Genomic DNA, 13,399 nt, shown 5'->3' with positions numbered 1-13,399 from the left:
TTAGCCAAAAGAGACAAAACACAGGGACAACCAGCTGTACTTTAATCACTTATTTTGATTCTCTTTCTATCACCATCCACTGTAGTGCTGGCCATCTTATCTTAATATTAGTACAGTTGTAATTCACAAAAGAGCAAAGAGTAAAAGATACAGAGGACATTTTTACAAAACAACAGATGTGATGGATGACACCCAAAGTTAAATACCAACTTATTTCCTTCTGGGTTCACTGAGGGTGATTCCTCCCTCTTTCATAGCTCCTCTGAAGGACTGAACCTGTAAGAGAAGCAGGTGACGACTTTAGGAGAAGTAAAGATGATGATGATGATTTTTCTATCAGCATTTAGTGCTGCCTGTACTCACAGAGTCTGAGCGATACGTCCAGGGAATCGCCCTGTACACCATCCTGGTGATGCCAGCCTGCTTGCATCGGTATGCCAGCACCTCGCCAACAGCCTGGCAGGCTACCACGCAATTTGTGGAAGCCAGCTCCTTCTTCACCGCCCACTCCTTAGTTGAACAGGTAAGCACCGGGGCAGGAGAGCTGCTGGAGAACACTTGGGCTGTCACATGATGCTGGGTGCGGGAAAACACCAACCTGAAAAGACCAGAAAGACATACATAGTGAACTACAAACAAGAGGGGCAGCAACATCTTTTTGAATATACAGTGGGGCAAAAAAGTATTTAGTCAGCCACCAATTGTGCAAGTTCTCCCACTTAAAAAGATGAGAGAGGCCTGTAATATTCATCATAGGTACACTTCAACTATGAGAGACAAAATGAGAAAAAAAAAAAATCCAGAAAATCACATTGTCTGATTTTTAAAGAATTTATTTGCAAATTATGGTGGAAAATAAGTATTTGGTCAATAACAAAAGTTCATCTCTATACTTTGTTATACGCCCCTTTGTTGGCAAAGACAGAGGTCAAACGTTTTCTGTAAGTCTTCACAAGGTTTTCACACACTGTTCCTGGTATTTTGGACCATTCCTCCATGCAGATCTCCTCTAGAGCAGTGATGTTTGGGGCTGTCGCTGGGCAACACAGACTTTCAACTTCCTCCAAAGATTTTCTATGGGGTTGAGATCTGGAAACTGGCGAGGCCACTCCAGGACCTTGAAATGCTTCTTACGAAGCCACTCATGCTTCCCAGTAGGTATGGTGTTCTTTGGATGCAACTCAGCATTCTTTCTCCTCCAAACACGACAAGTTGAGTTTTTACCAAAAAGTTCTATTTTGGTTTCATCTGACCATATGACATTCTCCCAATCCTCTTCTGGATCATCCAAATGCTCTCTAGCAAACTTCAGACGGGCCTGGACATGTACTGGCTTAAGCAGGGGGACACGTCTGGCACTGCAGGATTTGAGTCCCTGGCGACGTAGTGTGTTACTGATGGTAGCCTTTGTTACTTTGGTCCCAGCTCTCTGCGGGTCATTCACTAGGTCCCCCCGTGTGGTTCTGGGATTTTTGCTCACCGTTCTTGTGATCATTTTGACCCCACAGGGTGAGATCTTGCGTGGAGCCCCAGATCGAGGGAGATCAGTGGTCTTATATGTCTTCCATTTTCTAATAATTGCTCCCACAGTTGATTTCTTCACACCAAGCTGCTTACCTATTGCAGATTCAGTCTTCCCAGCCTGGTGCAGGGCTACAATTTTTCGAGTTTGGAGTGTGACTGTTTGAGGTTGAGGACAGGTGTCTTTTATATTGATAACGAGTTCAAACAAGTGCCATTAATACAGGTAATGAGTGGAGGACAGAGGAGCCTCTTAAAGAAGAAGTTACAGGTCTGTGAGAGCCAGAAATCTTGCTTGTTTGTAGGTGACCAAATACTTATTTTACCAAGGAATTTACTAATTAATTCATTAAAAATCCTACAATGTGATTTCCTGGATTCTTTCCACCCATTCTGTCTCTCATAGTTGAAGTGTACCTATGATGAAAATTACAGGCCTCTCTCATCTTTTTAAGTGGGAGAACTTGCACAATTGGTGGCTGACTAAATACTTTTTTTGCTCCACTGTACGTACTTTAATTTTTATTTACTATACTGAGGTTCCCCTTGAAAACAGGACCTCAGCTGAATATATGCATGCACAGGTTTTCTGATACATTTTACGTTTAGGGACACTGCATCCGTACAATGTGCACACAGACCTGTGGTAGTACTGCCGGTGGGGCCAGGTCGTCTTCCAGCCCCGGTCCTTCACAGCCAGAGCCATCTGCTCCAGGTTCCGGGGGTTTCTGTTCACAAAGGTCGGGTTCACGGCTTCATTTTCATCCGCTCTGGGCTCCGGCTGAGAGGCTGTCTGACTCACACACCGAGCTGAGCAGTTAGCTGAAATGAGTTCACACACAAAGGTTAACGATACCGGTAGAGTAGATATATAAGCTGAGCTGCTCACGGACTATGATACATAAGGGAAAGCACATGTAACAATGACGAAAACATCTCTACTTACCCGTCAGCTTTGAAGCCACAAACGGACGACATCGTTGAATTTGACCTAAGAGTCGCACACCTCGACTTATCTCGCTGTTCGCCATCTCCTCCTCCGCTGTGTTCGCCTCAGAAAACACAACAAAGGTCCAGACAACCTGCTGCCACCCGGCGAGGCACTACGTACTTCTAATCTGAAAACATACTCCTTTACTCGATATAAATCACCGTGACATGCGGAGCGCCATCTTTGACATTTGGATAACATCCGGTTCGCTCGGTGCTACATTAGAAGCAGCACTGACAGAAACAAACGCCAGCGTTTCAAATGTTCCGCTTACGTATTACAGAGATGCGCTTTACTGAGATTAGTTTGAAGTTGGATAGTCGTCAGATAAGTGACTTTGAGTCACTGGTCGCATAACATTTAAGCTGAATAAAAAAGCACGTTTTTTTCCATAAAAATATCTGTATGATATTCAAGCACTACATTCCAATACAATGAGTATTGAGTATTAAGGATTTGTACGTTTTCCATCAGTGATATGAATTACTCAAACAGATACGACACAGAAATTTAATAAATGGTGTGACTATGCATCAGGTAATATAACCTGTTCAATGAATGACTTCGCACATTAAAACTGCAGAAGAAAATCATTTTTAATTTCAGTTCAAATTTGACCCAATTTACAGTGCAAACTGGCAGAAAAAAATATGATAAATGTTCAAATGTTTTGTTCAAAATAGTGGCATGATAGTGGATGTCACGATCTGTCCAAAAGACTTAAGCAAGCACTCAGTCCCAGTAAGGCACATAAAAAAACGTTACTACCAATAAATCCCTGTTGCGTGTTGTGCTTGGAAGACATGACAATGAGGGAAAAGTATCTTTGGCTCATGGAGATCATTCAAATTATTCCCTGCCATCATTTGAAGAATCTTACAGGACTGGCTAATCAAAGCACAATACATCAATTCAACAATCACACATTCCCTTACACTGCAGAACAGACTCATTGACTGCTTCATTAAGTGCTTTCCCTTTTCATAATTTGTCTATAATGTATGGTCATACAATGAGGAGTAAATGATTACTATTTTTAGAGTGACTGAAAGAGTAATTAAAGCAGTACATAACATCGATTGTGAAAAAAGGGGATACAAAAGTATATTTTTTCCATTTCATAATATTCAATTGTAATTCATTATATATGGTCTCATTTTCATTCTACTGATGCAAAAATAACAGTCTATACCATCATGATCAAGTCCGTTAAATCATTTAATAGCGTACAGGCAATAGAATACCATTGTTAAGTTGGGGAGACGGAGTCATTCTGATGTGTGTGGTTGCAGTCCAAGTACTGAAATAATACACATAAATTAACACAACTCTTTAGCAAATTAAGTGATGGCTTGGCCGGTCATATAGCAGCTGATGCATTGATCAGAGATGAGAAACAGAAAGGGCTCAGCTTGTAGCCTGATCCGCTGTAGAATTTGTTCTGAAACTCCACCCTGTGAGAGAGAAGTAAAGTCAACATGCGATGGCAAATATAAACTACAACACGTGATCCATTTTTATCCACGCAACACCTTTGGCCTCTGAATCTTTTCTCTAGCACCGCCATCAGACAAAAATGTCCATTTATACATAAAATAAATAATTACAAAATGTAACACGAAGATGTTCATGAAATGTAATTAACACATTCTAGGAGTGATCCATCCACAACGTCTCTTAGTGTGCACGTTGCACTCTAAGTGTGGATAACTTTGGTAAGTGAATTGAAGAAGTCTTCATGAGTAAGGAAGTTATGTTGCGGTACATTGCCATTAGCTGTAAATGACAGATTTAGACTTGAGATTGTTGTGAAATGTACTTAATCTCACCCCTAATCACATGTTTTCTTATTTACTATATGACAATTTCTGGTTCTGGATTTATGGGTTCTGGTTGGAGGGAAACTTGAGTTGTGTTTTAGGAAGGAAACCTTTTTGTAGCAGCTTGGGAAAGGAGATAAAGTTCTTTGTTTGCAACATTAAGTTCAGGGATTGAAGGAATAAATATTTTGGAGCCTGAAAAGTTGTCCAAAGTATTGAATCAAGTGTTATGAATTTAAAACTGCTCTATGCCTGAAACTAGACATGGTGCCTGAGAATTTAAAGCCCTGAAAGTTGTATCTAAGACATTAAGTACATCAGTGTCTTATTAATCCACAAATACCATAACTAACTCAATAGCCCCCTTAAACTTGGACTACACACATTTCAAAATTGTGATGATTAAGAAATTGAATAATTGACAGTAATTTCACCCCTGTGTCTTGTCGGTCTTCCTATCCTTACCAGTGCAGACGGAGCGCATGCAGGAAAGCCGAGAGTCCCTCCATTACCAGCAGGATGGAGACGGTCAACACAGCAAAGAAGGCGAATATCACAAAGAGGACTGCAGATCCCACATAGCCCTGCCACTTCAGGGCCATTCGCATCACCATCACCCACAGCACCTCTGACAGCTCTGTGGAGACGCAAATAACTTACCGTCAGACAGATGTCAGTGTGTGGAAAGGACATATCATGTGTGTATGAATAGCTGGCTGAAAAAAGAATAACGCGAGTGTATTTTTTGATTTTTAGAGAAGGAAGTCTATCTGTGTGCGTGAATCATGCGAGCATGAAGGTCTACATTGTGTTTGCGTGTCACTAACGTGCGTGTGCCAAGCTGAGAGCCCAGAGTCGGAGGTAAGAGGCGGTGTTGGAGATGCAGCCCAGGCAGTACTCAATGGTGTGGATGGCCTGATGCATGAACACATCTGCGACATCGAACTCCTGCAGACGGCACATTTTGAACACAAGAGCCACAGCAGTTCATATCTGACCAGATTTCATCTGTTTAAGCAATTTAAGTTACTCAGGCCGGTCTCTTACCTCCTCCTCAGCAGATCCTCCCTCCACCTCCCCCTGGCGAGTGTTGATTGAGCCGTCGTCAGCCACCAACGGACGCCTGTCTTCCCCCTGATGTTGCAGAAAACCAGACCAGATCTGTCAGAAACTACATCCTACATCAAGTCTATCCATCCATCCATCCATCTTCTATACCGCTTATCCGTCAGGGTCGCGGGGGGAGCTGGAGCCTATCCCAGCTGACTTCGGGCGAGAGGCGGGGTACACCCTGAACTGGTCGCCAGCCAATCGCAGGGCCACATACAGACAAACAGACAGGCAACCACTCACTCTCACACTCACACCTACGGGCAATTTAGAGTTACCAATTAACCTAATGTGCATGTCTTTGGATTGTGGGAGAAAGCCGGAGTACCCGGAGAGAACCCACGCTAGCATGGGGAGAACATGCAAACTCCACACAGAAAGACACCGAGTTCAAACCAGGATTTGAACCCGGGACCTTCTTGCTGTGAGGCAACAGTGATAATCACAGCACCACCATGCTGCCCCTACATAAAGTCTAGAAAAATAAAATGTTCGAAATGTTCAGCCAAACAGACTCACCACTTGACGTTGTCTTCTCCTGAATGCCATGTATTCACACGTGGGCTTCCCTAGCAGGAGGACTGGGACACAGCACAGGGCCAGCACCACCAGGACCTTTTGCACTACAAGCTACACATGAGGAGTTACAGGACAAGCTGTTAGCATGTGCTTTAACTAGCATAGCTGTTTGCACAAATAGCATCTGCTTTGACTTCTGCAAACCATTTCCCAGAGCATGCTGTAGTTTTGGGAGGTTTGAGTGCTGTTTATTTCTAACTTCCAGGTGTTCACTGGTTACAGTATGAAAATGAACTTGTAGAGACCTGAACCTTACTGAAATAGCTCATTGCTATTCCTCGCAGTGAGCATTTCATTGCCCCAGCGCAACAATTGAATCATTGTTGCTCATTAATGCAGTTACAGCATTGACAGTTTGTGGGGAACTTCGATATCTGAGATTTGAGAGTAATCTGCCAAACAGTACTGCATTCACAAGCTATATTGCCCGAGTAAAAAACCAAGAGGACACAAGCAAACGCTGGGAAAAATGTTAAATACAGTAACTTTAACCATAAGAACAATTGTTGACTAGTTGACTGTTCACTGTTATGGCTGTTTTCTGGTTTCCAAGCTGATTTTCATACGGTACTAACAAAATAAAATAAAACCAGTGGCTTCCAGGAATATGGGTAAATGCATTCATTAATATAAAAACTACGCTCAACATGCTTAAAAAGAGCTGGTGGGTAGGTAAGGTACAAGCAAACTGTTGAGTGTTAGTGAAAACACTCACGTTCCTTTTAGGGAAATGCTCAAACCACACACACCTGTCCAGTATAGAGCACTGGGTTATCTGGGTTGTCTGAGAAGAGGAACATGTCTATGAAGTGAATAAGTATACTGGGAGCGATTCTAGACTGGGCGGGAGTGTAGGCGATCCACTTGAAGACAACCATGAACACCAGGTAGCCAAACAGACACAGCATGAAGAGCAGCTCAGGGATCAGCACAAAGAAGACACTGCTTATCTGGCGAAAGTGCCTGGAGAAAAAAAAACAACAACAACAACGGAGGAAAGTCAGGGACAGATATGTGGAGGCAAGTCATAACAAATGAGAAAAGAAACAAAATGGACACAAAACACTGAAAAAAGTAAAAAGTGATGACTCACCAGTAGTTGAAGAATGACAAGCAGACTCCAAAAGTCATGTGAATGACACCAATGATGACTGACATCTTCATCTTGTACGAGTTAAGGAAAGTTAGTTTGTTATTGGACATCCCCCAGATCTGACAACGACACAAAGCAAGAAGAGACTGAGGACGCATGCAGCAACAAGATGAAAACAAGAAAGAAAATAGAAGAGTCGTGAATGAAGGGCTGTTGAGTGTGATGGACATACTGGGTCAATGCCGAATGGATAGGGGCTGGTGAAAACACCAGTCACATTAGGATTCAAGGCCAAGTACTGGTTCCCTGCCAGGACAGATGAACTAAAAGACACAAAATTATTATTATCAACAAAAAAAAAAGTGTGTGGAGAGAACAATAAACAAGAATTGAAGCCAGAGGGCATGAAATGTCCTCACTTCCATAAATTCTTCTCAAACATGGGGCCGACGTGCCACGATGAGCTGAAAGTACTGAGGCCCCTGCTGAAGCACTCGTTGTAAACAGCGCCCGTGTAGACAGAGAACAGTCCCATCAGCAGAATCAGATACCGTCCTCCAAACATCATCTTCCAGATCTGACACACATACACACACAATGATTTATTTCAGTAATTAATATGCCAGGTCAAAGCCATGCTTCAGTTCTTTTATTTTTCACTTTTGTTGACATCTTACAGATGATTTTACTCTTAGAAAATGTAGACGCAGCAAAAAAAAAAAGTTTGTAATGTTATTAAGTTTGTAATTAGGCCAAGAGAATACCAACAAACTAAAACTCAATGCCCTGAATGCTTTCAGTAAAATGAATAGAGAGTAATAATATTGTTTTAGCACAAGTATAACATATATTTTTTGATTTCCAGTTTCATATTGAATGGAATTTCAGTCATCAAACTCTTAATATTTAAACTCTTCAAGAGAAATATATTATCGTTTAAAGTAATAATTAACAAACAGCAAACATATTTGCTAACAATTTTCAGCTGAATGTCAATGTTTTTAGTTTTAGTTCTTAAATCTTCTGGTTACTTAAAACTGTTGAATGCTAAAAAAAAAAAAAAGAGAGATTATTTCACTCAACCAGATCCAGTGAGAGTGTGTGTGTGTGGTCACTGTGAGCCAACATCCTCTGAATTACCTCATTGTTGCAGCTCTTGAGTTTGGGGTCCTTCTCCTCAAGGACCATCCAGAGGGCAGCCAGAGTCATCAGTAAACCATGACCCACATCCCCAAACATGACAGCAAACAGGAAGGGGAATGTAATTATGGTGTACACCGCTGCAGAGGCATTGAGAGAAAAGACTTCATCAGTATCTGGTTTCTACTTTAATCATCCCACATGTCCTTTCTTTCAAGACACGAATGAAGATACTTTTTAGTGGTGCGTCGACGTACCTGGATTGACTTCACGGTAGCTGGCCACTCCATAGGCATCAACAATGTTTTGGAAACCAGCTGTGAAAGAGTTGAGGGGAAACAGGGTAGGTGGAGGGGTGGAAGAAGGCAGGCGGTTGTAGAAAGAGTCGACCCCACTGCCACTCTTCCTCTGAGGATGGAGAAGAGGGTTGGATAAAAATGGAGAGTGAGAAATGGGGTAGTCTACTTATGTCAAGTCTCATTTACAACTTTCTGCTGTTCTCTGTCGTCTTACCCCTCCCTCTCTCAGAGCGCTTTGCAGCTCAGGCAGCTTGGCAACGGGACACCAGGCCTCAGCGATCAGGCATTTGTCAGTGACGGAGGGGCTGCAGAGGTTCAGTACCATCTGGACCGCCTTACACTTCTGCACCCGCACCTTCCACTGGGGCAGCACAGCCACCGCACGCATCAGCAGCTGCTGCAGGAAGGCCTCGGTCTGTGCCAACACCTGCAGCAGAGGGAAGTGAGATTGGCTGCATAAACAACAAGTTGACGACTACGCAGGAAAAAAAAGTTCTTTTTTTATTATTTATTTTTAGCAATTTAACAAAAGCATGATATAGATTACCAAAGACAAACATAGAACAAACCCAAATCATCACCATTATATAAACATGACAACCTCTAAGAGTAACAATTCTACACTTTAAGTGAAATAAACATTGCAAATTCATTGATATTCAAGGAATCCACACCAGCAGCTTTAGAAATAAATCAATAAAATAATTATATTAATAATATAAAACTTTTCGTCTCTATAAAAGTAGTTATTTGAAGAAAAAACAGATTAGTTATTTTTGTGCTTTCTACTAGTTTCAAGTGATACAGACATTGCAAAAGAGAACTTAAATGCTGGTGATAGCATCAGTGAGAAACAAATAGTGCTCTGTGCCTTAATAAACACGCACTACACTTACTGATTTGATATCTTCAATTCTGCCTTGAAGTCCCTGGAGGATCTCCTCTCTCTCAGCAGTGCTGTCGGGGTAAGCAAATGTCTGTGTGCGAAAGCTGTGAGGGGGAAATCAAAAAATATTCAACAAATACTGCAGCGAAGTAATCTATAATAAAAAATTTAAAAAAAAGAGAAATAAGTTGCTTAAAGATTTACCCACCAATCACATATCTTCTTGACTTTCTGTCCGATCTGATCTCCCCAGTAGGAGATGAGGAACACTGTCCACTGCACCATTTCCCCCTGCAAATGAGGTATGGATGTAAAAAAAACACCCATAAGAAAACTCATTAAATGTGCGCAGAGCAGAAATAATGGTCATATCTATCTAAACCATGATTCCCTCTTTGTTCCCAAAGTTCCCACCGTATCTGGATGCTCGAGTCGATCGCCCATTTCTCTGAAATCCACGATTATGTAACCGCGACACGCCCGCCATAACAACCGTTCAAATGAGGGGACCTTCCAAGGATGGACCACTCCTGCCACAAAACTGAGAGAGCAGGTGAAGTGGAGAAACGTGTTAAATTTAACACACACACACACACGCACACACACACGCACACACACACGCACACACACACGCACACACACACACGCACACACACGCACACACACGCACACGCACACGCACACACGCACACGCACACGAGATCTACCTGAGGTGGACATCTTGGCGGTTATCAAACAGGCCTTGGCTTTCCAATACAGGAGGTGGTGCCTGTGAGAAGAAGCCAAGAGAGTAGATTTGCTCACTACAGCACAAGAATTCAAGAGACGGAAATAAATGATACAGCAATTTGTGCAGAAATGTGGTTTTTACCACCTGTGAGGCTGTGAGAGAGTGTGTCTTGGTCAGGACTCCTCTGTATTGACAGAGCTGAGTCAGCTGAGCCCGAAGGCTGTCTCTGTTTCTGGACACCTAGTGAGACACATGGGGAAAAGAAAAAAAAATATCTGTCAGACTTAGGTTAAACCTAATCTTATAACAGCACAGAGGCTGTTCTTTAATGTAATTATCACTGCATTGTTCTAAACACTCACCTCTTTGAGCTCCCTGGCCAGCCTCTCACTCTCCTCCTCTATGGTGATGAGTTCACGGGGCTGAGGGGCCAAAGGTGTCGGGCATGGAGGAGGGAGAGGACCCTTCATGGGTGGAGATAGGGAGCGATTGATCTCCTGCTCGAGGAAGGCTGAAGGGCAGATAAAGAAGGTCAGAAAGGGCAAAAGGGAAAACTACTCAAATCTAATAAATAAAGGACGTGGATTAAAGCATAGGAGGGACCAATGAGGTAATACTTACTAAATGTTTTCTCAAGTTCCTCGCATCGTCTAACCTCGCCAACAAACTTCCTCTGAAAGGCGTTCACATTCGGATTTAACTAAAACATCAGAGCAGAGGGGAGAGGAGGAGAGCAGTACGGTTACTCGTGATCATCTGATCACAGTAAGAGAGAAGGAAACTTTAGCTGTGTCTCATAATGACTCAGAGCAATCATCAGTTCACCATTTCAAAGCTGAGAAAGTCCCAAAGTGACTTCATAAAGTACCAAATACAAGATAATCAAATTTAGTTGTGAATAAGCCAATTACTGTGCATTACTGAAAGTTAGAATAACAATCAGATGTTTGTAATGTGACAAACATTACGTTACATAAAAACAGGGGTGAAATCCTCCATTTGCAGGTGAAGAAGCCATAAATGTGGGCAAAGTGGTTGCACATGGAAAAGTACTGTGGCCCAAACAGCAGTTGAGTAGTTTAGGAGGCTAACGGGCCTCCATTTGTACTGGACACTGAGCTTTTCACCACAAGGTCATGAACCAAGAACTAAACCGGGAGTTACTCACATCTCTGAACTCAACCAGGCCCAGCTCTCCCAGCTCACTGACACAGTTGTAGGCCGAGCCGGACTGAAGGAAAAGCTGCACCAGGCACACCTCTTCACTGCGAAACATGGAACCCATTGCTGCCTGCGCAAAACCACTGAAACAAGTCCAAATTAATATTTTGTCTAAAAATTGGCAACGCAGTCAAAATACTACAGTTTATTGAGAAGTGGGGGATTTTATTGAGAAAGTGAAGAGCAGAGAGGCAGTAAAAAAAAAAAAAAAAAAAGGTTCACTGAGGGCATCTGTTAGGACAATAAAAGCCTCTCTAACAATACAGAAGCTTGTGCATGGACACTGAAGAAAAAGGGAAGCATCAAGTTCTCCTGACTGTGATCATCAGGTGGGATTTCCATGCTTGCACAAGCGCATTTCTGCCAATATTACAAGCTCACAGTGTTTTCATTTGAGAGTAAAACCTCTCTACAAAACTAATACAAAAAAAAAACAAAAAAACGATTCCTATGTACCGCATAGAAGTATAGTCAGTGGCCAGTTTATTACCTCCACCCAGCTACAACTGATGCACTAAATCCCACCTTTATGGAGGTTATATGGTTCAGTTTTTAATAAGTGTTTTGGAGAGAGTTTAATGTTTGTGGTGATTTTGGTGGCTGTGTTTTGCGGCGCTGTAGAGCTCTTTTGAGTTATGAAGTTATACATATTAATGAATACTAATGGAGGTATTGAAGTCTTGAAAGAAATCTCTTTTAGGAACACTGCAATTAATAACTCCAACTGTTTCTACAAAGCGTCTGGCTCTGTCAGTACATCCAAATTAAATTAATTCGCCAAAATAACGAGAAGCAGGACAGAGCCTCGTTTTTTAGTGGCCCGCCGTGTCGATTAAACGAGGCAAACAGACAAGCTACAAAAGACGTAACGTTAAAACATGAAGAAAGTCCTAAATTGTCTGATTGGGGAAGTCCCATGAGGAAAAGAAAAGGTAGCTCGGTGGTTTGGTGACAATAGCAGCCCACACATGTCGGACAGAGGCAGAAAACAGCTTCACATGACCACAAAATGACGCTAAAGCAAAGACACCTCACCTGTCTGCCCGCCGGATTCCAACCTGCCGTCTCTCAGCCTGTCCAGCGCCGCACCGACCGTCACACCGGTGACTGCGAACCAGACGTGTTTATGAGAAGTTCACCGTCTCACACTTCCTGTTTGGGAGAGTCACGTTACTGCGGCCTCACGTGACAGCCAGCAGCTCGGCTCTCATTTGGCCGCGAGAGGTCGAGGTTTTTTCTTCTACTTAAATGGCGGTGAGGTCCTAGTAGCCGGATTTCACGACAAACCTCAGCTAAAGGTCAAGTTTTATTTCTCCCCCTCGCTGAAGCTAATAGACATCATGTGTGGAGCGGATGGTTTGCTAAACAACAGTTGCTAGGCAACACTATAATTAAATAAATGGCGTGACTCTCATTTGTCCTCGGCTGTGTCCGAAACCCTCTCTGAGTTCACTTATTCACTACATAGACTGTGTATGCGCCCCACACTGTGGACATTTGGTGCTTTACTCAATAGTGCAAAGAGCAGCGACGTCTTTAAGCTCTCAACACTAAAGAATGTAACACATTTGGTGCCAAACTAGTAAACACGTATTAACTTCACCTTCTAAAAAGTGTTTAGTTAGTTTGGACATGACTTTGATAACATTCAAGACCATTTCCAGATATGTTTTTAAAAATAATAGTGTTATGTTTTGCAAAAAAAGTGGAACGGGTTTCATTTGAAAAGTCTCCTACCTGACAGAGAAGTCCATTCTCAATGTCTGTGCACTGATAGCTTCAATTATCCACATCACACTGGTGTCACAAAATCAAGTCATTGCTCAGAGTGCCTGTTGCCTTTAAAGTTTAAGTTTTAAAGTGGACACAGAAAGTGTCAATCTGCAGTAGACTAATGTGAAAACAGCCTTATGGTGTCAAACTGCACAAATCTGTGTAGTGATGCTCAAACGTGAAGTTCAAAATAAGCAAAGCAGGTCAATATCACAAGGCAGCTATCAGCACTCTGA

The 13,399-nt window shown here is 42.4% G+C and overlaps 2 protein-coding genes across 3 annotated transcripts; both read right to left on the bottom strand.

The window, feature by feature from the left end:
• Positions 1 to 19: 19 nt before the first annotated feature.
• On the bottom strand, positions 20 to 2,686 carry mrpl18 (mitochondrial ribosomal protein L18). Its single transcript, XM_070837036.1, has 4 exons — positions 2,468 to 2,686; positions 2,163 to 2,343; positions 364 to 598; positions 20 to 276 (listed from the first exon to the last, which is right to left on the bottom strand). The coding sequence occupies exons 1-4, from the start codon at positions 2,550 to 2,552 to the stop codon at positions 211 to 213; spliced, it is 567 nt and encodes a 188-aa protein (XP_070693137.1). The 5' UTR covers positions 2,553 to 2,686; the 3' UTR covers positions 20 to 210.
• Positions 2,687 to 3,096: 410 nt separating this feature from the next.
• tcirg1b (T cell immune regulator 1, ATPase H+ transporting V0 subunit a3b) lies at positions 3,097 to 12,531 on the bottom strand. Of its 2 annotated transcripts, none has more exons than XM_070836401.1 (21): positions 12,426 to 12,531; positions 11,338 to 11,473; positions 10,791 to 10,869; positions 10,532 to 10,680; positions 10,314 to 10,409; positions 10,147 to 10,208; positions 9,854 to 9,980; positions 9,648 to 9,730; positions 9,450 to 9,543; positions 8,768 to 8,980; positions 8,512 to 8,662; positions 8,255 to 8,394; positions 7,534 to 7,691; positions 7,347 to 7,437; positions 7,115 to 7,233; positions 6,771 to 6,984; positions 5,962 to 6,072; positions 5,380 to 5,466; positions 5,160 to 5,280; positions 4,798 to 4,969; positions 3,097 to 3,966 (listed from the first exon to the last, which is right to left on the bottom strand). In XM_070836401.1, exons 2-21 carry the CDS (start codon positions 11,452 to 11,454, stop codon positions 3,873 to 3,875), a joined length of 2,478 nt encoding a protein of 825 aa, XP_070692502.1. In that variant the 5' UTR covers positions 11,455 to 11,473; positions 12,426 to 12,531; the 3' UTR covers positions 3,097 to 3,872. The 2 variants fall into 2 exon arrangements, with proteins under 2 accessions (XP_070692502.1, XP_070692501.1); XM_070836400.1 differs by having other exon boundaries at positions 11,338 to 11,460.
• Between the last annotated feature and the right edge of the window lie 868 nt (positions 12,532 to 13,399).

The sequence above is a fragment of the Pempheris klunzingeri genome, chromosome 9 (genome assembly GCF_042242105.1).
Source record: "Pempheris klunzingeri isolate RE-2024b chromosome 9, fPemKlu1.hap1, whole genome shotgun sequence".
Classification (NCBI taxonomy): Eukaryota; Metazoa; Chordata; class Actinopteri; order Acropomatiformes; family Pempheridae; genus Pempheris; species Pempheris klunzingeri.
Note: the sequence above shows the minus strand (reverse complement) of the source record. Positions and strands in the feature narration are given on the sequence as shown.

What these genes read in the sequence shown, in the direction of transcription:
- tcirg1b (XM_070836401.1), bottom strand. Translation starts at nt 11,454, where the DNA reads ATGGGTTCCATGTTTCGCAGTGAAGAGGTGTGCCTGGTGCAGCTTTTC. An exon ending in GACTCGAGCATCCAGATACG is followed by an intron (nt 9,731 to 9,853) that starts GTGGGAACTTTG and finishes CCTCATTTGCAG; the next exon opens with GGGGAAATGGTGCAGTGGAC. An exon ending in ATCCATTCGGCATTGACCCA is followed by an intron (nt 7,234 to 7,346) that starts GTATGTCCATCA and finishes TGTCGTTGTCAG; the next exon opens with ATCTGGGGGATGTCCAATAA.
- mrpl18 (XM_070837036.1), bottom strand. Translation starts at nt 2,552, where the DNA reads ATGGCGAACAGCGAGATAAGTCGAGGTGTGCGACTCTTAGGTCAAATT. An exon ending in TGTGGCTTCAAAGCTGACGG is followed by an intron (nt 2,344 to 2,467) that starts GTAAGTAGAGAT and finishes AACTCATTTCAG; the next exon opens with CTAACTGCTCAGCTCGGTGT. An exon ending in GGACGTATCGCTCAGACTCT is followed by an intron (nt 277 to 363) that starts GTGAGTACAGGC and finishes CTTCTCTTACAG; the next exon opens with GTTCAGTCCTTCAGAGGAGC.